Source organism: Varroa destructor, unplaced genomic scaffold (genome assembly GCF_002443255.2).
Source record: "Varroa destructor unplaced genomic scaffold, Vdes_3.0 BEIS01000003.1, whole genome shotgun sequence".
Taxonomy (NCBI): Eukaryota; Metazoa; Arthropoda; class Arachnida; order Mesostigmata; family Varroidae; genus Varroa; species Varroa destructor.
In genome coordinates this window covers 6,376,882-6,403,545 of record NW_019211456.1, presented here as the reverse complement: position 1 = coordinate 6,403,545, position 26,664 = coordinate 6,376,882, and the positions used below count along the sequence as shown (strand labels likewise).

Genomic DNA, 26,664 nt, shown 5'->3' with positions numbered 1-26,664 from the left:
TATATATTTTCATAGTCGTGTACTTTGTGCACACCCTCAAAAATCGAACTTTTCAATTAACGATCTATTCATTCATTGTGTGCTGTCATAGGCAGGCTGATGAACGAGGTCGCGTTTAACTGTTCGTTGACTGAAGACAACGATGTCGAATATACCCCACAGAAACGACTAAATGACAGCCAATGTTTATGTTTGGCCCCGTAATTTTGGTGATCCACTTGTATTTGTAACGGCTACGCAACAAAGTGTACGAGTGTTGGCCATAAGATCGTGCTGCGTCGCTTTGTCTGGCTGCCGTTGTTGTTGCTGCTGCTGCTGCTGTTATTGTTGTTGTTGTTGATGTTGATGGTGTTGGTGGTGTCGTCGTCGTCGTCGTCGTCGTTGTTTGCAGGAGTTGTTATGGAGACACCTGTGAATGATATTTACTAAGGATAAGCGACTTGTGCTATTTAATGTAGGTAGAGCATCTGGTAAGATCTAGAACTTCAATTATCGAACACATATATAACCGTCGCTGAACTGAACAAGGCCTGTGCAAATGAAAAAGATATCGATAATCATGCAGAGATACTTACCTAGATCTCGTGCTGATATTAGAGATCCGAAGATCAGCGTGGTACGTTCGTACACGATGCGTCCATAGCCAAATGTAACAGTAATACGATTCTGTGATGACAAAGAGTCACTGAACGGCAAGATGCTGGGTCCCGACGAATTGGCTTTTTGATCTTTTCGTAGCGTATCTATAACTGTGGCAAAGCTTACGCGTCGGCTCAGGTATCCGTCTCTCAAATTTCGAATTAACAACGATTCCCAACGCAAACTATTTCGGCTTATTTCTATGGACAGTTTCGTACCTGATTGTGATATTGGCCATTTTCAAACACCAACATACGCTCTGACGGCAGAAAGTCAAATAGGTAAAGATCTACTTTTTGTTTTCGTCCATTTTTTAACGCTTCCCAAACTGGTCCCCTAAGAAAAACATCTGTGCAAAAAACTGCGCAAAAGTAGCCTTCCAACTTAATTCTACGAAGCAATCGATAAACGCAATATTATTGTTAACTTTTTTCAGAATTTATGCAATAGCCGTATTTATAGCTGACCCATTGTTTGTATTTTTAGTACTAAAATATTGTCAGCCTGCGTCAGGAACTCGTACAATGTCCTAGACGGACCTATGACGAAGACCAGATGCAGCCGATCGACCGGAGAAGTTCAAGATTAGTGCGAACTTATTTCAAGATTAGAGTGCATAGATGCTCCGTCATTTCTAGGTTGCTGTAAGAACTGACCTTGTCCTCAGTAGGATTCATCGTGCAGTATAGCGGTCGAGCAATTGAGTTGAATGCAGAAGGATGTTTTTTTTTTTCGATCATCTTCGATGATACCTTTTGGAGTGTATGTAGCCTTCTTTTGAAAAACTGCTGAGTTTCATAGAGTTCTCTAAAATATGTCCTTTCCGCACTTTCTTTAACCTTAAAATGAGTTCATCTAAATCCTGGGACAATGCACCTGACCACAGCCTAATCGACTGATTGATAGGTTCTTCTGATTCGATTGACAGATAATTCGGCTGTACTGCTGTCAAGTTAATTAGAGAACGTTACTTTTTTTTGGTGCTACAAACGAATGGTTAGCTTTGTTATCCGGACACGTCCAAAATTGAAGTAGCTATTAAACTTCGCTCCGCACTTCACGGTTAATAATACCAACATTTAGCTCTGCATCGATAAAAGGAGTTGTCATGAAAATTAGAACGAAAAAAGGGTGTAGTAGAAACAGGCCTCATTTTGATAGTGATCGTTTCAGTGAAGAGTTCGGTCCGTCTTGCAACTGTCGGCTTTTAAACTATTGCGAGGGCATTTGGGTTTCGCTACGTAAGGCAAAAATGAACAAGATGCAGAAACGTTTCACGTGTGGGCAATTTCTATCAACAATCTAAAGGCAACATTTAAAGGCAACATCTAAAGGCAAACCATTGTAAGGACGATCAAATCCTTATTGTGTCGTTTAGCCATTTTCTGCAACTTTGTGTCGCCGCTTTTTTTTGTGTCTGCTTGACGCTTGCAACAGGGCAAAGCTTCTTTGCCACCTCGCTCGCAGTATCTTACGATGTAGATTACAGTATTAATTGCAGTAGAACATGCTTAATGCAACGCGTCTGCTCGCGCCGTCGCCTTTGTTTGCAAAGCAGTTTAAAAGAGAATCTAATCTTGCCCTAACATTATCCAATTTTAAGCCTCTTCTGAGCAAACCAGAGATTCTGCTATACTGCTGTGAGATCTCCTCAATGAAGCGTAGTCTTTGTAGCCTTCATTCATCCATTGTCGCGCTAATGTCAATCGTTCTCTGCGGTTCCCCCTCAGTCCTAGTCCCGGCAGGCGACAGGCCGCTTTTCTGCTGCCCTGTCGTGTTCGTCGTTTCGTGATCGGTCGTTCGTGGTCCGCCGTGTGCTTGTCCTAGGAGCGGCCAGAGTAGTCATACAGCCAGACACAGAAAGATAGCAAAAGAGAAGGAGAAAGGAGATACGCAGGCCATGTGCTCTGCAGCCCGTGGGTAGTGGGTATTTATTGAGCGTCGTAGCGGTGGAAGTAGTAGACTCACATGGTGCGAGCGCACATACGACCGACATCTCTGCGCTCTACCAGACGTCTGCCCTTTCCACCGGTGGCAGGCTAGGCTGTTCCCGCACCCCCGAGAAAAGAACCTACCATCTGGTCAGACAAATCATTCGCCTTTAGGCGACCCACGACGGAGTACGCCCCGCTAGAGAAGAGGTGTGTTCTCCAGGAAGCGACAAACGATCGATCGAAAGACGCAAGTACGGCGGCAACGACAAAAACCTTAGAAGAGGGCGCCACACGCCACAAATCTAGGGTTTGAACGAACATTGGTGTTTTTCAAGGTTATTTTTGTGCTCTGTGAATATTTGTGCTTCCTTATCTCTTACAAAATACAAAAACATAAACGGCAAGATTTTTTTCATTAGTTCCTGTGGACAGGCTTACTGTTTCGCTCTACGAACTCTACGAACTTTGGATACGACAGTGAAACGAAACGACGGACAGACAGATCGTCGGACAAACTTGTGAGTAGTAACTTGCGAAAAACTTGCTATGGAATAATTCATGCTTATGCTGCAACTAATAATTGAACTTATTACACCGCTGTTAAAGTTTTCGATTCACCATTGACGGGTTGTTCGAGGATTCTTCGTATCTAATGACGGAAATATTAGTTATACAGGGCCCCCACAATACTGTCCGCTTTGGGCGCAACCACCTGGTGGTCATCGTTATGGGCTGAGAGTATAAAGAAAGAGAAACGATTTAATCTATGTACATATGCTACTCTATTCTTGTTTTGCTCGATGCGCGGAGTGATGCCAGTTGTAACTACGAGTTACGCTTTCATAGGGCCTGCTCACTTAGCTAGCGTTGGCCGTAGAGCTGCCAGACGTAACGTTCTTTGTTACTTGGCAGGACGACCGCAGACACATTTTATCGTATCGTATTGAAAATGAACGTTACGAGTGTGCACAAATTGGAGTCAACGATCTCTCAAGTCCGCTTTGTTTGTTACAGCTGTTAACATCATATCGCGCGGTACACGGAGTAGGAAGAAGGGCTCAGTCTAGAGCTATTTGTGTGGGAGCGACTCGTGTTGTCGGCAATATTTTTGACCCCTGTCAAGTCGGGTGGCTCCTATTTTTTGGTGAACGAAAACCCCACTAATCACCGTATCAGATAGATACCGATCCTGTAACAGGTATTCCTGTGACAGGTATCGCTCACTTCTTTATTTGGAAGGCAGTAAAATATAGAATACGTTTATTTGTATTTTTAAGCAATGGTAATTGTTCGAATTCCTAATAGTCTTTTAAACAACTTTGGTACTTTCTGCAACCTAATTTTTACCAGAGTTCCAAAAATCATCACTAGTGACAGCACAATGAGTAAAAACTTAAATAATATAAATATGTTGAGTTCTCTCGCGACCTAAAAAACCGTCACACAAAAATGACTCGCCACCGGCTTTTTAGTCGAAGACCTAGTTATGCAGGCTATTGAAACAACAAAAAAATCTTCAGTGCTCATGTCGAAACTCCCAACTTCCACAGTAAATGTAGAATCAAAGTCACAGCGTTCCTTCCCAGTAGAAATAGTTCCAATACAGCCCTACAAACACATCCAATGGGTAACAATAGAGAGTTTATTGACAAACACTGAGTTCCGATTATCCGCGTATTTGTGACTTTCAATAAACCTGCTCCTTGCTATGATCATCAGGCCGACTATCCAATATGGTGATAGCAATCGTTTCACAGCAGTTTCACGGATTGCAACATTACAATCGTACGGACTATATCGAGTCAAACACTATGTTAGTCTTTTCTGTCTTAACTTTCATAGCAGAAGTCACTACGCTGGTGTCCTAGAGTAGTCGCCCCCGTCACCTCAGCCGACCGTCATCTTTCTCCTGCCGAATCTATCTTGATCCCCGTCGAGGTCACCCCTCTCCTCGTTTACTCCCCTCCATCTCTCTCCTCGCAATCTAGTGCACGTCCAAGCGCGAAGCACGCGAAGGTGCAACAAGCTCCCTGTTTCCCTTGTTCATCGCCTACATCCCATAGCGTGATACAGAGGTTTCTCTTGCCTCCCATATTCCTTACAATATTTCCCTTCTGAATTCCCAACTCACACCCTCTCATGGACACCCCAATGCCAGTGCCGACGCCGGTCTATCGACGCCTATATGCCAGCCTGGCCTAGCAGAATTGGTGAGTGCATCTGGTCCCCCAATAACCCCCGTCGCTACATCACCCTAACCCACTAGGCAGACTTCGGCGCGCGTCAGGGAAAAGAAGCTGATCTGAATGAAAAGCAGCGCAGCCAGAGGAGGGAGATGCCAGACGGTATGGGCGGAGACCATCATTCCCCTAACCCCGTCTGGTTCCCCATTGGCCTCTTGTTTGAGAACGACTAACCCTCGTGAGAATCCCTGAGACGAAGTCCCGTTTCGCCACCCGCCTGCTAGCTGGCCATGTCACCATCCCCTTTTCTTTTTCTAGACAAAACTATAGTGGACACAGAGGCCGCAGAGATCTCTTTCGCACTCTTGTGTTTAGTCGGATGAATTGGTCAAGCCAAACATACGAGCAAACGTCGAAGGTTACGATAGGCTGCGAGTCTGGATTATAAGAGGAATGGGTTTATCCATGGCGTGGAGGCGGTAGCAGTCCGAATCAAGAAACGACGTGATGGTTACACAAGTGGATGTGTGCGAGTGAAGAAGAAATGGAAAGAGGGTTAGAATGAGCTCATTGATTACGAAGCGGAATAGCACGCGGTATTTCTCGGAAGATACAATGCGTTCTAGGTTTAATTTACCAACAAACGGCTACAGCGACACAGTAAAGTAGAACGAGCGTCCTCTTATATTGGTATCAGAACTTGCGCAAAATGTGCACAAACCTACTATGACATGTTATAGATGACTAAAACTGAAGCCGTTTAGAAAGTAGGTGGCGTTTCTGAAGTTCTTTATCTTGAAAGGGCTGGAAACTTTTCGATTTAATTCGGCTTACGTGCATCGTACTTAGCGTAAACAAGTGTCGACTGGTTTATTATGTTCATTTTTTCTCTCTCATCATGTACAGGCTGTAATCCGATGGAGAATGTCTTTTTTGTTCTTTGCCTTGTCTGTTAACTTTTTTGAATAACAACGTTTTACCTGTGACCGATTTCTAAGATTCTCCGAGTGTTCCTCACCTTTTCAGCCGTCGGGAGCTCCTTTACCCCGGTCCATGTTCTCGCAGCCTACCTGGAGCCCCCGACCCCTTTATTTGACCGTTCCCAACGGTTATCATCTTTCGTTCAAGGGTGGATAGGCTGCGTTTCTCGCTCCTACTCTTTTTCCCGGCACAGTGAACGAGGCGAGCAAGCGCTTAGCGCGACACGAGATGTCGTTGTCGGCCCCAGGGGGTAGCTAAAGCCGCGGCGTAGCTCGCTGACAAAGCCGTTCAACCAGCCTGTCACTGAGCTTTAGCTCCACGCTATCCTGTCCCACCGCCCGCCCGCCCTGCCGCGCTAAACACTCGATCTGTTCTCCCTCTCTCTAGCTTTTTCTTCACAGCCTTGATGCTCACTGTTCTTCTGGCCATCTGTTCAAATGGGTTGCGCCGCCGAACGTTCGCGGCGAGAGCAACACACGAACTAGCAAGGCACTAAGCGACTGGGCTGCGAGAGCACCGCTGACTGAAAAACCCGCGGTCCGGTCAAGCCACATCGGGACGTAGTGCTGCTGCTGCTGCTGCTGCTGCTGCCACCAATGGAGGTGGGGGTATGATTTACATAGTAGTACTACTTTAGATGAAGGGGAACGAGCAGGGCTGTCTACCCTCTCGATGTCTGCTGCCGGTGGGCTTTCAAGCCTGCAGACCCGGACCCGGAGCTGATAGTTGCCGCTAGTCAAAGTTCGCTGCCGCTACCTTTCAACGGGAATAGAACGGAGCGCGGCTGAAGTGTAGTTGAGTTGCTGCACTACAATAGCGCTTGACGAAGCCGGCGGTCGTTGGGACCAGAACCCATGGAGCAGTAGCAGGATAGGCAGTATCATGTGTGTCCGTGACCATCACTACTACATACTATGCTAGTAGCTTTAACACCGCATTATTCGTTCACCTCACCTCATTCTAGAACCACTGAAGCGTGTGCTCCTTTTTGTGTAACGGTACAACAGCAACCAAACTTATGGACGCGACTAGCGGCCATTTTGTCATTGTCGCATCGTATTTGCTTTTCCGAATAGCTGGGTTTATCCATTTGGGTTAATATGAGCATCTTTAAAGCCAGGTTGTAGGTTTCACCAATGCAGAGGCTAATTTACCGTCAAGCTGTCTGGACTGGGTCGACTGCTTCTTGCATAGTGGCTGACCCAGGTGGATGGCCAGCATAGAGCCTTTTACCTGGCCGCTAGAACCCACACCCTTAAAGTTGACTGACCGGCGATGCGTCGTAGGCAGAAACTTATATGGCCGGCAAAAGCCTAGGGTATCTTGGCTTATATTTAGCGCTTTAAGTCACTGTTAATACTGAAGTGTCCTCAAGCCGGTAAACGTATAGAATAAATTGCCTTCCCTTTCCGCTGTCTACCATACATGATCGACTGGTCAGACAGACAGATATTTTCGGACAGACGGAACCAACCCGATGGTGACTTGTTCGACTCTAACCCCGGCTCTCTAGGTTGTAGTCAGCAGGCTCGCGCAGCGATCGGATGGGGCCTTCTTGAGCCTACTGGGGGTTGACTGCTGCCCGTGCCTCTCGGTGAGTTCATATAACCGCCGGAAACGCTGCTTACGAGACACGCAGAGAAGTAGTAGCGGAGAGAGACAACGCATACAGACACCATACGGACGAGGGACGGAACCAAAGAAGACGAAGCCAGCGATGAAGGGATGGCGGTCGCCACGACAAGCGATCGAGGCGAACGAACGAATGAACTAACGTCGTCGACCGGTGGCGTCGACCAGATGATCAGCACCTGGTGATCAGGAATAGCGGCAGCAGCCGCGCATGGTGCGCGCTGCCACGCGGTGAGGTTTTTTCTTCCTTTGTTTTTCGTCTTTTTTTTTTGCCAGCAAGCACCGACGAAAACAGCACGAATCATCTCTATGCTTATCCCGTCTTTGGCCGCAACGGCCGGTTCATAGTCGTGCAATTCTCTAGACAGTATGAATTGTTCATCCACTTTCAAGTTGAATGCGTTTCTCCGATTCAATACCAGCACTATTGGTAGACTAACAGACGAGCATGAGTTGTAGCTGACTGAAGGCTAGCAACTTAACTGATGGGGGCAACGGTTTTTGGTTTCCGCATCAGAATCGGAAGCGGTGACTTTTGTCTGGTCTTCGCAGCGTTCTGCTGAGGTGGAGAGCGGCGAAAGAGAACATTACGAGCTAGCGTAAGCTCACGGCGGAAGCACGTCTGAGGTGGACGGCATGCGATCCATTGACGGCAACTTTGACGGAAAGCTGAACGGAGTTCGGGGGTCGAACCTGTGACTGCTGCAGACCTTCTTTGTCTGGTTTCCTGCTGTCGTAACAGAAAACGGAAAAGTAGTCGAGAACAAAAGAGATAGCAGAAGACCAAGGAGAACATCTCAGCAAAGCGACCGGTTCTAACATAAGCAACATTGGTGAACCAGCCAAAGCAACGCTCAGTAATCACTTCCGCGAACTAAATGATAGTAGGAACTGGGCTGTCTTGCAAAAAAATTCTATAATTAATCGACAGGACTGTGTTGTATATGGGCAGGGACACGTAATCCCGATGGGCAACGGAGGCCTGTGCATTGAGTGGTGTGCATGCAAATCGCTAAGGTTGCCCCTGATACTCGCCATATTATTGCGTGTAATGATGTTTTGCGTTAAACTGTACGCAGCGATTGCAGCTTTTGCTGACAGCAGGAGTACTAGACGCATCTGAAAGCAAAACAGTCCATCGACCTATGAGTGAAAAGTGTGATCACTTTATTTATATCAGACGCAGACGGACGGATTCTGTAGCTCTTCGCCAGGTGCAAATAAGCAATCTACATCGGCCGGCACCGCGACCGTTCGCGAAAGTAATCTGTTGCTTTCTTTTGTTTGTCTGCCTGTCTGTCTCGCGGACGTGTGCCCTGGATGGGTAGGAAGTCTATGACGTTGCGCCACAACCATTTCTGCTGTTGTTACTGTATTTGGATTCCATCTTACGATACTTCGCTGCAGACCATGCAGCGGGAGTGCCACGCGGTGCTTCCAGTGCTCGATCAGTTGGCCGGCTTTCGCTCTGTTCTGGGCACGGTCGAAGGTTCATTGCGTACTGCCGACAAACTAGACGGCCGGTGTAAAACAACGCGGAAGAGGTGATGTCGTCCAGCCTATCTAGCCTCTCAATCTCGGCCAATCTATCTATTAGAAAGTATGTTCGATCTCGAGTCACTAGCTTTATTGCAAGCAGAGCAGTTTTGAGATTCGTCAGGAGTTAGTTATTTTGAATAATTAGTTTGTGCGTCCATTATCGCCAAGTATACGGGCTAGGCTCAAGCCTTACGTGTACGAGATCTGCCAGCTGGGGCGCAGTAGCTTTTTCGTTGAGCTGCCATGTTGTATCGTTAAAATTTTGTGACTCTATTAACTTTCCGTTTTATGCTGGCTTTTTCGTATTATCTAATTTCAGACTAACCCGGAAGATACGGTGCCAACTAATCTCTAGGTCATCACAGCGACGACACTAATCGTACGGCCTCTATCTGTATCCAGCTCGTGCGGCAATCAGCGCTGTATCGGACTTTGAACGACCTTAGCAGCGTGTGTACTCTTCCTATGCTGGTTCCGATAGGGAGTTAGTCACCGGGTATTTGTCGCACTAGTACTAGACCGCGTTCTTGCAGCTCATCATTGACTTTTGCAGCGCCAAGACAGCGCCAACAGAACCGACGACATCGCGTAGCGTGGGCAAGAGGTCAAGTATAGCGAAGTCGTTCATCCACACGCCGGTGGCAAAGGCGGCAAGAGCACCTCGAAGCTAGAACAAACAGACGCCCCTCATTTACGTGAGCGATACCGGAGCGTATTCTACCCGTACTTCTGTCGAGTGAGTGGCGTATTTGTGAAGTTTAGCGCGAGTCAACAGTGTTTCGACCGTCAGCTATTACGCGGCGACCCGCAGGCACTAAGCCACCAGAAGCTGTCGCTATTACTACTTCTACTGTTATTGATGCACACAGGGAACCAGCATAACACGCACCTAGATGCTCTGGCCGCTGGAAGAGTCACTGGACCCTGATAGTCAACAGCAAAGTTTCCCGTCGTCGTTGTTGTTGTTGTTGTTGTCGTTGTCGTTGTCGTTGTTGTTGTAGTTATAATTGTTGTTGTTGTTGTTGTTGTTGTTGCTGTTGTAGAAGCTGTTGGTGGTGGTATTCCCCTCGATGTTTGTGGCGTCTGCAGCTGCCGCTGCGCCGCCGTCGCCGCCGCTGCGGTTGTTCGGCAGTCGTTGGCGTTGTGCCCTATAACACTACCAGTTGTAGCAGTTTAGCCGTGAAGTTGCCGCAAGCAAACGAACGAGCACGAAGCGCGTGCTTCGCCCTAAGGATCAGCCGCGACGACGTCAGGGGCTAGCTGGCTATCTAGCTGACTGGCTGGCGCCCGTATAGTGGAGCTGCTACGCTACCCATTTGAAAAGTGGAACAACCACATTGCGCGATTAGCTGCAACAGATAACCGCACAGAGCTACACACGCCGACATACGTAAGCAGACGCAGAAATAACAGTCGCGGTAGCCAACATCGCTTCAGCCCAGCGTAAAGAAGCGGACAACACTGTGCCGCGGTTGAGCGCTAGCCAGACGCTGCAAAAAACACCCCGACGCTGACGTTCCCACTGTTGGAATAGCAGCAGCACGATTGGGGTCATTGAACCGATTGCAATAACAGAATAGCGTGACTCGTACTGCTGTCAGCGCTATCCTCCAATATAGCAACAACAACTCCGGCGTTTGAGAAGGCCGCGGAGATCGCTGTTTAGCGCTCACAGCCGATAATCGCCGGACTTCGATCGCTACCGATGATTATTCTCTCGATGGGACAGTGAACGATCTTTGTCGCAGCGTACATAATACGAATCATAATAATAATTACAACGGCAACGATACTAAGATGGAACTGGAACTTGCTGCCTCCTACCACCTACCCACCGACCTGTCCGTGTGCGCTGTGAAAAATGCCGCAGCTAACGCCGCTACTGCGGCATCGAATGCGCTTGCGGCGGCTTCTGCCGCCGTCAGCGATGCTCAGAAGTTCGGTGGTCGGGGAAGTTCATGGTCTCGAGAAGAGACCTCACTACTTCTCGATGTCTACGAGGTGGAAATGGCCAAGGAGGATGCGAATTTTGATAAGAACTCCGCTTCACTAATGGTGCCAAAATTTCAATCGATTTACCGAACCATATCGGACCTGTTAAGAGTTCAGGGGTTTGAGCGTAGTCCAATGCAAGTTCGTGAACGGCTCAAGCGATTAAAGCGGGACGTTAGGGAGCACAAGCAAGGCGAATTCACCGCGCGTGTTAGTGCTATTGTTGGCCGGTCGCCGTACACAAGACCCAGCCTCATTCAACAGGCAGCTATTCTGAACACAGAGAAGATGCGATCGTTTAACAACAATTCAATCACGTCAAACAACCTCAACAACAACAACAGCTCGGAACGAAGTCTCAGTGAAACGTTCTACCCTGCAGACATGCTATCTACGGAGATGTCGTACCCTGACGATGACGAACCAAGTACGTATTTGTATGTTAATAGCTTGTATGAGATTGTAGAATTAGAACTTCCTTGTAGAATTAGAAGTTTCTGGGCTAAACTTATGACATTGTTGATAATAGCCTGCGTAATAATGTTGCCGATTGAATCGATGCACTTGAGTGTGGTCGGACTGGCGAAGCTAAAAGATCTGTCAGTTAGGAAAAGCAGTCACGCAGCGTGCCAGTTCTACTATTACTCCTATCTCTCTTTAAGGTGCACAAATCGTCGGCCCTCAGACCTTTCGAAACGATTTGAAACTTCAGATACTCCTTTAACATTGATTTACTTATTTTGGACATATTAGTGAAGCTTCATATATATCCTTACCTATGCGTTCTGACATCCAGCTATCTCATATCAATGCTGACGCGAATTGTACCAGCACGGAACTGGCATAAACTCCAAATGGGACGATAGTTCTTCTCCTCTAAAGGGAACAAGAAAAAGAAAATGAGTAACCTTGGCCCCGTCTCCCCTTCCCTGTGGTGACGGCTGTGCTAACTGGCGACCCATTTCGCCGGCCGGCCGGCCGGGCGGCCGGCTGGCTGGCTGGCTGGCTGCTTTGCTGCTTGCCGAGGCGGCCTGCTGCCGCCTATTTTTGTGCCTGTCCGTACATCCGGTCGGAGAGCAACGCAGCAGCGGAGGAGCCCCACGGAGGCGACCTATCCAGACAGACAACACATAATCACCAACAAGGGGAAAGATCGACCCAGACGAAGCACAAGACGACGATCGCTCGGCCAAAACATCTCCTTCTTTCCCTGTCTTTCTCTGTGGGGCTCTACTGCTGCTCATAGTGTTTCTGTTTAGCCGTTGCTCGGCTCCGGCTGTTGAACCGAGAGAGCGGGAGAGAGAGCAGCCGGTTGGTTGGCCGGCCATGTTAACCTGCCGCCCCCGTTTGTGTCTGTCTGGAAGACGGTTAGCTTTACTGTGGTGACGCTCCTTCTGCTACCGCTGTTACTAGCTGATACTTTCGCAGTTCTACGACTGTTGGCGGTGCTTCCCGTTCTCGATCGTCCCCCAGCGTCTATCGTTGGTCCTCGTTCGTTCTTCGTCGCCGTCGTCTCCCTCCATCCCTTAACTCAACTGGACGAGCGAGTGTGAGAAAGAAGCAGGCGGAGCGGGGCGGCTCCAAATGAAACATGGCAAGAGATGCTTTTCCCTCCCGTTCTCCGCGATTCTTTGTTGTATTGGGAGGCGGTAGTCGTCGTTGGGTGCCGAAGCGTAATTGGCGCTAAGCTACAGCATGTGAAATCGCATGCGTAATGACACTGCGGCATGCCTCAGCTCCATTGAATTCCATACTCTAGTAAAGAACTAGACAGCATTTGAATGAGTACATAGAGGTCATTCCGATTAGAGGACCCCGCGTAAACCCCATTGTGCCCATCTCGTTCGCAACGACAATCCACCGTCTCCTACATGACAGCGACATACTACAGAGTCGGTCATGAATTGGTTCTTGCGACGAGTGTGCTCCATGCTCATATTTTCGTATGGGCAATAGTAGCACAGTATTGAATAGCTCAGGGTAAAGAACAACGAAGGGAGGCAGTGGATGGTTATGTGGTCATGCATCACATTGTATTGAGGCCGATCAGCCAACCTCCAGTATATGGAGCCGCCTATTGATGACCTCTACCTCCCCCTCGTCCCTCATACCCCGTATTAACAAAGGCCTCCTTAACACATCGAATCACTTCCTCGGGACGGGCCAGCTGATCCGTCGATTGCTTTAGTCTAATGGCTCACTTGTGCAGTATTATTGATTTTGAGACGAGAGGCACCGTTTGGGTATATCGCATCGGTCTGGTTGAGCCAATACCAAACATATAAATCCATATTAGTTATTAATAATGGTAGACACATTTGAGCTACACGAAAGTCGTTGTATTTATTTAAGAACAGGATGACACGAGGTCAAATTCCGTGTGCACAATTGTCCTAGATAGTTTTAGGATGAAGTTCCAACCAGAAGTTGAAATATACACTCAGCACAGGTATATAGGCGGATAGTCAGAACATAATAGCGAGCCATCGGAAATGTTTTCGGAATGATCCCGTTGTGCTACCAATAGTTTCTAAGTGAAATTTAACTTTTCCAGCTGCGCCACGTTATCGATTGTTAACTGTTGTACAGTTTCAAACGACTGCATGGGCCGATCATCTGTGCATGGTTTAGAACCCATCACAAAGATGCGAAGGCGTAATGACAATGTACATAGGTCTTCCGGTTAACAATACAACCGCCATTAATCTAACCACTATCAATAAGCCCTCGGACAACAAGTCCGTCTTCAGTTCACTAATCGAAGCTCTGTTGCGGCACATACATGAACGAGTACAAAGCCTACAAATAGCGCAAATAGGTAAATTAAGATGCGCGACAATATGCTTTATATGCATGTGTCTATGTACGGCTGTGTAGTGGGGAGAGCGTCGACGACTATTTAAACCTTAACGGAGTGAGCGTCGATAGTCCGCTTTCTAGTGTATGTCTGCTTTTTCTCCGAGCGGCAGCGCGTCGCTCTTGCAGCAGCAGCTGCGCTGTTGAAACGCGTCGGTCGCGTTCGTTCATCCAGTCTTTCGAGCAGCCGGTCTTGAGGTAGGGAAGCATTAAGGCCACCTCCCCCCTGTGCCCACCACCCAGGCAACGGTTCTTCCCCGGAACGATGGAGGGAAACGCTACTGCTATTCCTTGACCGACCAACCGCCCGCCTGCCCGCCTGCCTCTCCCTCAGTCTCACCCGCCACTCACTGACTGCGCCTACTCCCCACTTATTCTCGCTCCGCGTAGTGAGAGTATATCCGGAGTAGAATGACTAGCGCAGGCAAATAGCAGAGGGTCTTTTTGCCTGTAAGGCTACTGTTACTGTTGCTTCTGCTGGCGGTGGATCGCTGTCGGCTGGCGTTGTAGCTGGCTTTGGCGTTGGCCTCCTCCTTCTTTTCCTCGAGGTGGGGGCTCCAGACGGTTCGTGAGTGGGGCCCCATTTTCTCTGAGTCACTTCTATTCTCTCCCTTCTATTCGTTTTTATGTCGCCCGCTCATAGCGCACCTTCTCTCTGGCAACAACAAGCACCCTCAGAGTTGCTCTGGCTGGCTTACTCTGGATATTTCTCTGGGCAATGGGCCTTGGCTGGGTACCACGGGCGACCACTTTTCGGATTATTCTGACACACGCACACACAAACGCTCTCTGTCCTCCGCTCTCCTTCTGTTCGAGGGGGCGAGAATATATATATATTTGATGTGGCTCTTTCAACTTTAGGTGACCGTCAACCGACAATCGTTGTTCCACCATACACGGCAAAGAAAGAGGCTCAAAGCACGCTGCTGCCGTAGTTGTACAGTTTACCCAGTCATTCGTTCTCTACAGTTTGGGATTTCATAGAGTTCTAATCGGTTAATACGTCGAGCGTGTAGATGTCGAGATTTCCATATTAAATATAATTATAAAAACCGTGAGTGTAGTTTTTTAGAAATAAAGGGATCTGTGGCCCGTAAACATACAGGATGTGAGGTAGATTGCTGCCGCACGGTACAACTAGGGTTTCTAATAAAAAATACGCTAGACAAGATTGCTGGTGTCCGTGGAGGTTTTGTGCCTACTTAGTCCGGGTAGTTACAGCTCCTACCGTCCTACAGATGTACGACAACTGTCGAAAGGACAATTTTGAATGTGACATGCACAAAACTCATCGTATTCTCACATGACGTATCCATTATGCAAAATGACTACCACCGCCTTTATTTTATGACTCGGCAATAGTTGGTAAATATCATTGTCCACAGTCAGGTGCTATAAAAAAAAATATCTATGATTGATATAACGCTAGCTTTAGTTAGGCCAAAATAAACCGCATATCCGTAAGCTTTTCTTACGCGGGCTGATCTATCGAGGCCACGTTTACTTGAACAATCTAAGTTAAGTTTTGGAAGTTTCTTTGTATCACCTTGCATAGTCTCAGCCCTGATGCAAATCGTACGAAGATGTGTTATTGGTTTATTTCTCTTCTGTGTTGTTCTACTTGCCACATTCTGTAAACTACTTGATTGGAAGCTACGTTGAGTATTGAACCATCCGGGAAAGCCATGTCCTTTGGGCAACTACGACAACACGAGCTGAAGCTTGTTGCTTTTGTGTTTTACCGGGGGACATGCACGGGCCTCACAGGAAGGGGTGCTGAACCGTTAGGACGGTGCTCGCGAATAAACTCGGGGGGTAACGGTTTCTATTTTTAGATTCATAAGCCAAAGCCACTAATCTCGACACGATAGTACCGCATCCGAGGGGTCGGGGAACGGGGAAGTGTAGGGGGCAGAGGCGGATCTGGGGATTGCTGGAGTCTATTACTTTCAAAGAAAGGACGATGACGAGGATGATGAGCAGGAGGAGAAAGAAACCCTGTAAATTTTTGTGTCGTAAACATATCCTGGTTCCGAGCATCCGCAGCCCAAGCGGTACACTATCCGCCATCAAACAGGAACTCAAGGACTCTTGTGTAGGTGAAGCCGGTTGGAAATATCTATAGAAGAATGGTAAAGCGGTATAGCTCTAAAGCTTGATTGCTGGTGAAAGACTTGACTTGTTCTATTACATATGCACTATATGACGCTCCTGTATTTCTAAAAATGATAGCAAAAAAAAAGTATTCTATCACTATAGAAGCGGACTCAACAAGGTTAGCCAAGCTTTGATGCTATTTCGCTGTATTTCGGCTCGAAAAGCAGCGTCTTTCGCGTTAATTTTCATCGTCGCCTAACCCTACGTTGTCACCAAATTGACTGTTTTCATACAAAAAATATTGATGCCGAGAATGCTTTATAACCAAGGTAAGAGTCCAGAGATTTTTTCGCTTACAAGAAAGCTGAAGATTCGGTTAGCAAGGGCAGCACTCGCTTGGGCTTCGTCTGTTATTGACGGCACTGGCCCCTTCAATGTATCTACCTACGGAAACCTCTTACGTTGGCCCTCTACTGTCTTGTGCTATAACATTGCGAACAAAGCTACAGAGTGTGCGCCGTTAATTGTGAGTTCTTACAATAGCGGTGAACATTGTATCTTACCCAGGATCGTAATACGTTTTAGACAGAGAGTCTAGTACTTCTGCTAGCAAAGCTGGCGATTTTTCGTTGGGCTAAAACAACGCTCGACATTTGACAGTCGCTGTGCCGCGTTGAAACTAGTATAATCACGGCCTCTGGGCATAATTTTTACGAGTATTCAAATCAGTAAACTGACGTAAATTTATTAGTTTAGGATAATTCTATTAAAAAAAAAAGGCATTTCAATCTCGAGATTGTTCGCTGGCCGTACATACACAAATAGATATAAAAAAAACCCTATTTCCAATTGCTGAAAGCGAAAGTATTGATGTTAATTAAAGCTATTAACGCGGCTCTCAGTGGCTAAATGTATCTATTCGTGCTTGATCATTTTACTTATTGTGTTCGTCTCCATCGAATCTCTATAGGGCTATATCGTCGTACACAACGATGAGTATCTGTGTGCTGGCATCACAAAGTACAGTCAGGGTAAGCACAAACGTATGCACATTTGAAACAGGATCGCTGTGTTCAGTGGTCAGCGTTGGTTGTTTCTGTCGTTCACTTCCCCTTTCTCGTTGAATTTTTTTAATTCCCAATTAACCTTTACTGAACAAAACGTATTCGTTCATCCTGTTTCTCTAATTGATTCTCGGTTTTTCGGGCTAGCTTCCTTAGCTAGCTAGAGTTCCCTTGTAGATACTTGCCTGTCGCTCAAGCGACTGTCGGACTCGGCGTTTCACCGTTCGTTTATTGGGTGCGATTGCTAAGCGGGTCTACCCACCAGTCTTGATGCCCATTATTACTATGTATTAATAAATATGGGCCTTCTCTTACGATTTGTTTCTAAGGCTATATTCGAAAAAAATTTCAATGATTCTTCTTGCATTTGCTAGAAGTGTCATTCCTGATAGTCACATCCATTCATCATTGACCTCAATTATATGTGAAATCCTTTATTAGTGATAATCAAGTGACAATGATTTGTGTAAACTTTAAGATCAAAATAGCGCTCAGATAGGCTACAGACAATAAAATGTTAGCGGAACCTATGTTTACGCTGACGATAGGCTAGAAGTCCCAAAAATGCAAGCGCCAAAAATGGCCAATAGGTACAAGAAGCGCGGGAAGTCTCAAAAAGAGTAACCGTTGAAACCTAACTGACCTAATTGTCAGTTACTGTGCTTGTAGTCAAAATGGCCGTTAATTTCTGTATTAAAAAGTCCAAGAGTATCGAAAATAGCTTTCCGGGTCAATTTTTATTGATTTCTCAACCATTTTCTATTGATTCTATTGAAAACCTTCTAATTTGCATCATTTTTAATTAAAGAAAGCAAACGAAGAAGCGCAAGGGAACTGGCAATTTTCTTCTGGCAAAAGTTTAATCTTTAGTGGGTGGGGGGCCGTCTCCAGTGAACAAATTGGATAAAAACTGATCTTAACTCGAATTTCGAAAGCGAGACACTATCTTTCGCCATGTTAAGTTCGTTAGTTCTGAAAGAAATTGGCTATTTTCCGTACGAAGAACGGCGAGCAAGGGTATGCCCACTACAATCAACAGTCCGCCACAGTTTGTCCGAATTTAAATGCCCCGCCCTGTATGTATCGCCGGCCGGCGCCGGCGAGCGAGCTGGGTACCACTGACGGTTGGTCGCCCGGTCGTCTGCCGCCGCTGTTTAATTGGCTTGACGTCGCGCGTCTTCGCGCGCGCCTAGAGTCAACGGACTTCCTTGGAAAGGTCGGTCATTGACTCTGCCGGCCCGCTCTTACGCCGCCACTCACCATCACACAAATGGTCCTGATGCAGTTGTAGTGGAGCTTAGCTCGTACTGGCTTGCTGCTTTCCTTGCTGAGCTTTACTTGCGGTACGCTGTTGCCTTGCCCGCCAGAATCGTGGCTGCGGGTCGCCGCCATCGCAGCAAACAACGACGGCAGCAGCTGTATCGCCGCTTTGCTCTTATAGTCATCAGCCAGAAGAGGACCGTGGCCCGGTCATTTAGCCCAACAGCGTCAAACCCAATGCGGAACACGCGGTAGGCAGTGATCGAAAAGAGCACAGCAGTGGTTTGCAGGACGCAGGGCAGCAGTCGCAATCATTTGTAGAACACGTTAACAAACAACGTCGGCATGACCGGAGCCAATACAAGTAACTGCAACGGCTTTTCTTGCTGCGGTTGTCAACAATGATCGGCGGTGCTTGCGACGCCGCGCGATTGAGCCGGCGTCCAGCCAGGTAGATACCCACCTACCGAGGCAAGACCTGTGGGCTCTTACGTAGCCATCGTTCGCAGTCACAGGGACGGCCGCGGCTGTGGGTTCTGTTAGTGCTTTTCTGCTTTTACGGTGCGCCTGCTGTTTTCTCTCTCTCTCTCTCCCCATCTCTCTTTTCTGGTTGTGCTCTGAGTCAGTCTGAGAAGAAAAAGGTGGAGGAGGAGGAGGAAAATGAGAATGAGGGGGAGGAGGAGAGCCACTAACCAGCGGCCCGCGGCCGAGAGTGCCTGTTGCTCCATTACTTCGCTGCTGGCCGCTGATTGACTGGCTGGCCAGCTAGCCGACTTGTCTGGGTCGCCTGTCATCATCATTGTCGTCGTCGTCATTGTTGTCGTCGTCGTCGTAGCGGGTTGATCTGTCCATCCGTCCGTCCGTCCGTCGTCGACGGGGTGAACGGCCGTGGTGTGACCCAGAGACGGCTGACGGAGTCAACCAAGTTCAATGTAACAATTCTGGGAGACGATGCTGCAGCTGCCGCTAGCCATAGAATCGAAGTCGAGTAGAAGGCTTGCAGCATTAATAGCAATGATATTGTGTTGCTGGTAATGTCGGTGTTAGCAGAAGCAGCACCCGTGCACGTAGTGGCGCATATTATTGTCAGGGATCGAGGGACGACAACGTCGCCACAGCGACATGGAGCATCAAAACGCCGATAGCTGGAGTATATAGCAGGATATGTAGACAGTCTCAGCGACGGAGAAACAAATCATTATTCTTTACGCGCGGGCGAAAAAAAGACAGGTAAAACCCAACGAAGGAACTGACGAGGTACCTATACATCTTAGCCGGCTGAAAGAAAGCTGATATTGCGGCGAGGCTGGAAGCTTAGAACAAGCCCCGAGTTCATGATGATGTTGCTAACGTTAAATCAGACCTCCGGAGTGTTTTGTGGTCGGGATCAGAGCGTGAGGTTGGGTATGTCGCGCTGGGTTTGCTGACCAACATGGCCTTAGGCCAGATAGCAGTCTTAGCGTTGCAACACGATCAAGAGATACACGGACATGATAGCGACCGAACGTTTAGAACTAGAGCCGAGGGATCGTTGACGCTTTTGACAGGCTATCATTGTTGACAGCACACAATATGCGAAGGCAAGAGACGGAGGAGTGGTACCTGATGGATTCGTCGTTCGGCGCATTATTTTTATAGTTAAAAATTAATCACAAATAAGGAAAGAAAAATAGGAATGAAAAAAGAACAAATGAAAAATATGGAAAGAAATGTGCACGCCAATACAGGAGAGGCTACGTGTATCAACGTCTACCCGTCCATGCATTCTTCGGATCACACAGCGCAGAAAAAAAATCATATATATGTATATATGTCATATGTCTCTTTACAGTGTGGAAGCAAGCGGTCTGCGCGATATTCTTATTACTCAAAAAATGGAAAAAAATGCATTCAAGTAGTTTTCATTCATTGTACATTACTATGATTTTGTTTTTTATGTAGCCGATGATGAACTCAGACATAGATTACCTTTTATTAACCCAATAAAGTGGAATTGCCTTAGTCTTGTGCCAACGTGAGTTCTGAGCTGATGTGTGTAGCTATCATGTATCGGCCCGTAACCAAGATACATGAACACGTTCAGATACATACAGACTGCTGGAAGCTTATGTGCTATCGTTGCAACAGCAGACGGTATATAGCGCACGCACCCCACCGTGGTTCGACACAGCTCCTCCTATCAAACAGATGTTGTGCTCATGTACGGGAACGGATTCTCCGCACCTGGGCCAAGAACCGCCAGAAGCGTCATCAGAGCGTCGAGTGCTGGCCGACCGCCTAAGGCAAAGGCCACAATCGAACGGGCAGACAGATCCTTTGGTTGGTTGTCGCTAGGTAGGTAGGTAGGTAGAGGCAGAATAAGTCAACCTGCTGACGTAACATAGGCCAGATCCGGTAAGTGGTACTGGCACCCAGAACCTGACGATGTCGCACCCCCAATGAATAAACAGACATACAGCAATGGCGGAATGGATGAATGTATAGGCTCGTGCACGCACATGGTGCTATGTATGAATTCACCCGGTCTATAAGTTCCTGATCGTAGATGGCGGCTTGTAGTTGTCCTATGAAACATAAGGATGTCCTGTTGCCTATTCCTGTGGCTTTCATCAACTTTATTACTTACTACATAACTGCTTGCCGTCATTAGTTCCCTAATACCGGTTGCATAAAGGAATTTAGTATATTACTAAAGAAGCCAGCATCCATTCAGGTAGTTCCCACTGATATACCGTTATTGAGCGAATTTGAGTTACCACATTCGCGCAGTGCTTAAACTATTATCCTTATCATTCTCTCTTAGATTTAAACTATCTCGACGGAAGTTAATATCAAACTAGATCTTTTCTACGGATTTCCTAGGTTTATGGGTGTCCGACGAGGGGGAAAGCTTTTCAACAAAATTTTTAAATGTTCATATCTAAAAGCAGACATTGATATTTCTTTGCTTTATGTAATCATTCTACAAGCAAATAGGTAAGAAAAGAGAGAGGTTTCTGTTGTTTCTCCGCGACTACACATAATTTCTAAACTTTAGCCATTTTGCAGAGTAATTCATAATTGAGTAATCACAGCTGATCGTATTGCATAACAATGTTGGTGCGCGTCTTTATACGCTTCGCCACTATATACACATATATGCATATTCCCTAGCTCACCCGGTTTATCTCGCCGATGTTGCTGTTGTGGTCCTCGGGAAGTTTCGGCGATTGGGTCTGGGCCTCGAAATGTCTATTGGGAGTTAATTCGAGTCTGCTTCGTAGTAGCTGGTCTCGCGTAGAGGACGCGGACCACATGGGCAGGAAGAAGGGGGAAGAGCGTTGAACACCTGGTCGGCTCAGCCTGTGGAGTCTATGGAGGGCCGATCGGTTGTCTCGACATGCTTGGCGCTAGATGAAGAGTAGCTCATGCTGCTTACCGCCGCGAGTTAAGGGAGCCCCCGGCTAACGCTGCGGGCGCTCCTTCTCTTTCTATATACTCACATACTAGCGTTTCTCGCCCTTTTTCTGACTAGATGCGCCTCTCTGGTAGCACGATGGATGGCGGCGGTAGAGAAGTCCCAACAAGAGGATGCATAAAGCGGTGTGTAATGCTCTAACACTGTCGCGATCACATGCATCTGGCGTGACTAGCGCCCTTTCACCGAAGAAGCTAGTCCGCTTAGAACAAGCGTGCGGGTCGACGCCGAGGGTATAGGAATGGAGAGGCTGAGGGGGTGGGATAGTCGGTGGCGGCGGCCACAGCTCACATGGGGCTTGTCCCGTTTCTTCCTCTCACCCGTATTCATTGTGTTATTCCTATAGTAGTGTACGGCTAGCTGGCTTTATACTCGTATGTGTGGAAGCCGCAGGGACGCCGATTGATCAGTACGAGGACGAATTGAAAGAAAGGGGGGAGAGAGAGGTAACGACAAGCAGCAAGCAAGATGATAAGCGCGACGCTGCAAAAAAACCTCTCTGCCGAAGGCCACAGGGTACAACAGGGCGACACAAAAGTTGTACCGTTGGTCAAGCCACTACACTGCGTCGATTTCTCGGAGGCGCCCGATACAACACAGCAGTCCAACAAATGCCAGGTTCCTGTCGATGGAAGCAAAGGGCATAATATGCGAACGATCAAGCGCCAGTTCTGGCGATGCCACTAATGTTCTCTATGCATATCTGTAAACATCAAATTCAGAGATTGATCTTTCCTTGATAGCTCATCGAGGACTTCGAAATATACGATTTAGAAGAATTCGTGGGTTCATAATCGTGCTTCTCTAAATGTATGTATCTGGCCGTGTGCCGTATTGTGGATTACGTGCCGGTTCACTCACCAGGGAAAGGGGTGATCAATAGCCCGAGGGCCCATTGGGCGTCTGTTGGAGCAGCAGCTAGAATAGCTTCTACCGATTACATCGCGGCTTGGGGCCGTTTTCTCTGTGCAGCGACGTTGTCTTTGTGGGGCGCCGAGAAGGCCCAAGGGCCTAGCAAGCATTCACACGAAAGCGGCCGAAGTGGTTTTGCCGCTAAAATGAGCTCCATCCGTGGATCCATAAATGGAGCATATTTGTGCCAGTATCTTTGGAGTGTCTGCCGAGCGTCCGGTGTTAGCGCTCCAGATTGGTTATTTTTATCGTTTGTACCCAGCCCTCACTCCCAGTAGCAGCAGCAGCAGCAGCAGCAGCAGCAGTAATAGCAAAAGCACCACACATTAAAGTTGATGGTGTTAGATGCCTGCTTGTTGATGACGGAAGTATCATGGTGGTGCTTCGTGCTGGCCCAAGTGGCGGAGGTGATGCACCTGACCCAGAACCGCCAGACTCAGCTGGACTGCGGCAACGCTTGCCATTAACATGCTGTCATTGCGATAACATCATATTACCGGCTGACTGCTAGCCGGGTTGATATTGGCGTCAAGAGACGAAATAAACTCGACGACGCAGAGTGGACGGAGGCGGCCATGGTGACTGTTACCTTCTTAACAGAAATCTTGTTCCGTCACTGTCTCCAATGGACCATCAAATGCAGAAAAGGTACGGTACCTTATAGAAACACCAATGCTGGGATCGATAGGCTCACATTTAAGTAAACGTAATAAATATTCATCAATCATGTAACTATAATACTTGGTATTGAGTATAGGTGCTCTGTTTTGGAATTACAAGATGTGTGTTTTTCTAACCTTATTAGGTAATCGTTCATTAGCGTAACGTGTTAGTTATGGTATGAGCTTCAAGATGCTTATCTCTTCTTCAGTCTAACTCAAAGCGTTTTTCATAAATTTCTTTTTAATTTAGCGTCCGAGAGCCCGATGTCGTGCAATGCTGAAGTTCCGGACGGTCATTCCGAAAATGAGGAACATGAAGCTGAACATCACGACACCAATTCAGAACACGGCGAAGAGATAAAGGTTCGAGTTCTCAGGGAGCAACATGAAAAAGAGAAGGAGAAGCATACTGTGCCTAGCGGTCCACTTCCACTCTGCACCAGCTCAGCCCCATCTGTGGTGTCGTCGTCGTCATCGTCATCGTCCACCTCCGTCCAGTCAGCACCAGTTGTGCCCCCAGCCTTGGCTGCGTTAATGCCTGCTCTCGTCAAGAAGGAGAAGACGCCGCCTCCTGCGCGAACTCCTCCTGTATCAAGGACGCCACCGCGCCCCCGTTCGGTTCACAACTCCACACCTGTGCAAACACCACCCCAACCCACTCCAGTGTTACCTGCCGGTTTTTCCCATGGTAAGTTCACAATCATCCTCTGCCTTGAAAATACGTAGGTTGGTTTCTGTCAGCCAAGAGGGATAGATCAACAAGGCACAGATATTTCTTTTTATCTTTGCTTCTCTGCGAAGATTTCGAAGATCGATCACTTCGCTAGCAAGCATGAGGCACTAGTGGCGATCGCTATCCGAGTGGCGTTTTGCGTCGGTCGTTTTTACGTCAATCTTCTGATTCGACATCTTGCACAATATGGGTAGAGAGAGGGTGTTACTAGGATAAAATTAATCCGAAACCACCTCTACTACCAATGCGTGTGGTTACTTGGAACTGTTACGTAGAAAAGAAAGTTTAAGCTTGAGTGAGATTGTAATTAACTGTTTTTTTTTTCATGTATTGCTTGCACAGCTCTGCCAAGCCATCTTTCGTTAAACCCCGCGGTGCTGTTCGGTCTGTCGTCCGGCTCGCTTCCGACACAGCTTCAGCCACGCGCCAAGACCCCGCCAGCCCCTAAGGCCCGTCCGTCGACCCCACCGGTTAACTGTAATAGCTGCTCGCAGACCGCTGCCGAGCAGAAGAAGATTCACAGTGTGCTGCAAAAAGTTATCGCTGACCAGAAAGCTACTCAGGAAAGCCAATTAATGTTTCAGAGAGAAATCCTCGCGCACCTTAATATGATCACCTATTCGATTCAGACACTAGCCGCACAGTTCGCGTTTGGCGGCAAGGGCAGTAAGGAAACGCTATCAAACTCGCCCCATAGCCAAGATGAGGATGTTTCGTCAATTCACGATGGCCACTAGTAGTTATAATTGTAGTCGTAGTTGTAGTCGTAGTAGCAGCAGCAGCAGCAGCAGCTGCTGCGATAGTCGTAGCAGTCGTAATAATAACAGTAGTCGTAGTAGTAGTAGTAGTAGTAGTAGTAGAAGTAGTAGAAGTAGTAGAAGTAGTAGAAGTAGTAGTAGTAGTAGTAGTAGTAGTAGTAGTAGTAGTAGTAGTAGTAGTAATAGTAGTAGTACTAGTTGTATCAGTAGTAATAGTAATCAGTTCGGAGCTTCAGTGAAACGACAAGTTCGACGACGACGACGGCGGCGGCGGCGGCGGCGGCGACGACGACGACGACGACGACGACGACAGCGCCGCCGAGGAAGCTGTGGGATAGAAACTTCACAGAAACACAGGGACGAGGTTGAAAAGCAGGGGGCAGACATGGATATAATCCGCACGATGATAGCAAGATTTACTGTTTACAAAGAAGACAATGGCAGGAATTTTGGAAGTCATATTGACGAAGCGCTAGATCTCTACCTGTCTGTCGATCTATGACTGTCAGCCAACGGCCATCCGCCTATAGGTGTTTCGAAAAAGATCGAATGAACTAATTGAACAGACAGATATAGAAACACTGTAGTGTAACCATGCCAGCCGCCTAGCGGTGATATTTCGATGCTAATCTCTCAAAGCAAATAGATAACGACTGATAAGGTACTGTGCATCACACTAAGGAGATTTCGATGCTGATAGTGGTATCAATGCAGTGGTGATCGATTGCTGAACGAGAGGACGTGATGGCGACGTATAAATGTTTCGCTACAAATACGTAGCTACGTGCCTACATGCATATATATATATGTACCGATAACGTTTGCCATACGATAGTGCGAAAAAATTCGATATAATAGTTAAAGAAAATGACGACTAAGAGAGGGTACGCAACGGGTCAAATCAAAATTAGAGGTGCGTTGAGTCACGACAGTGAGAAATACGGATCAACGGAGATTCGATGGCCAGAACAAACACTGTTTACTCGGTATACATATCCATTTATAATATAAATAGTAATGATATTACTATTTCCAATAGCTACTATTATAATTTTTTTCCCGTAGGACGTAATCGTGGCGCTACCGCATAATCCAGACGTAAGTGAAGCGAGAGCCGATGTTATTCTATTACGATATTGAAGATGGAGGTGTGAATATCGGGCGCCTTTCTGGTCGCCTAACTAGAAGTAAACGGAGCGCCGTATACGTATACGCTATGAAAATTGAATTGAGGGGCGATGATCTCATTAGTTGACGGCACCTATGAACTTGCCATACTCCGAAGCGGGTATTGGAAAGGCAAGAAGCAAACGCTCAAGCTAGTTTTGTACCTAAAACCAGTGATCGATGATTAGCCAAGACGACAGACAAGTAATACCACTGAGAGAAGTTAACTATTAAATATTCAATACGATTACTGATACGTAAAGAGTGACAGCAGGTCTCTAAGCTCGTAGTTTTTGTTACTATTAATGTATAACAAGAGGCACGTTTTTACCATGCCACTACGAAATGCTAGCGAAGCATCTAAAAAAGAAGATGCTGCTAGATTTTTTTCTATGGACAAACACACACACACATATATACAAGTTACATGTGCGCCCCTCGACTCACAGTCTGTGTCCTTTTGTAGTGTACATAGATGGTGTCGGTTCAGGTTGATGCTTTCTCAAGAAAGAGTGATGATGTGAAACACTGTGTGGCGGTCCGCTCACACAGGTTCCTATCGTACTGCCAAAGATAGCTTTTTGTATTATGGCTTGAAGGGAATACGTTGCGCTGTACCAAGCGCAATGGTACAACGCAGCTGGCCGCGCGAAGAATGCCAAACCCGCGACCTGCGACACGCACTACGAAGCTATGTCATTTTTGGTCAGCGAGCGCTGTATATTTTATTTATTATATATAACATTGATTTTTGTTTCATACAAATGCCAATTCTAACAAATATATATATTTTTCCTA

The 26,664-nt window shown here is 47.2% G+C and overlaps 1 protein-coding gene across 1 annotated transcript; it reads left to right on the top strand.

Annotated features, from left to right (window-relative positions):
• The first annotated feature begins 1,133 nt into the window (after positions 1 to 1,133).
• On the top strand, positions 1,134 to 26,658 carry LOC111247521 (uncharacterized). The gene is made up of 4 exons (XM_022798539.2): positions 1,134 to 3,091; positions 9,228 to 11,327; positions 23,459 to 23,896; positions 24,284 to 26,658. The coding sequence occupies exons 2-4, from the start codon at positions 10,706 to 10,708 to the stop codon at positions 24,676 to 24,678; spliced, it is 1,455 nt and encodes a 484-aa protein (XP_022654274.1). The 5' UTR covers positions 1,134 to 3,091; positions 9,228 to 10,705; the 3' UTR covers positions 24,679 to 26,658.
• The last annotated feature ends 6 nt before the right edge of the window (positions 26,659 to 26,664 follow it).

What these genes read in the sequence shown, in the direction of transcription:
- LOC111247521 (XM_022798539.2), top strand. Translation starts at nt 10,706, where the DNA reads ATGGAACTGGAACTTGCTGCCTCCTACCACCTACCCACCGACCTGTCC. An exon ending in CCCTGACGATGACGAACCAA is followed by an intron (nt 11,328 to 23,458) that starts GTACGTATTTGT and finishes TTTTTAATTTAG; the next exon opens with CGTCCGAGAGCCCGATGTCG. An exon ending in ACCTGCCGGTTTTTCCCATG is followed by an intron (nt 23,897 to 24,283) that starts GTAAGTTCACAA and finishes TTGCTTGCACAG; the next exon opens with CTCTGCCAAGCCATCTTTCG.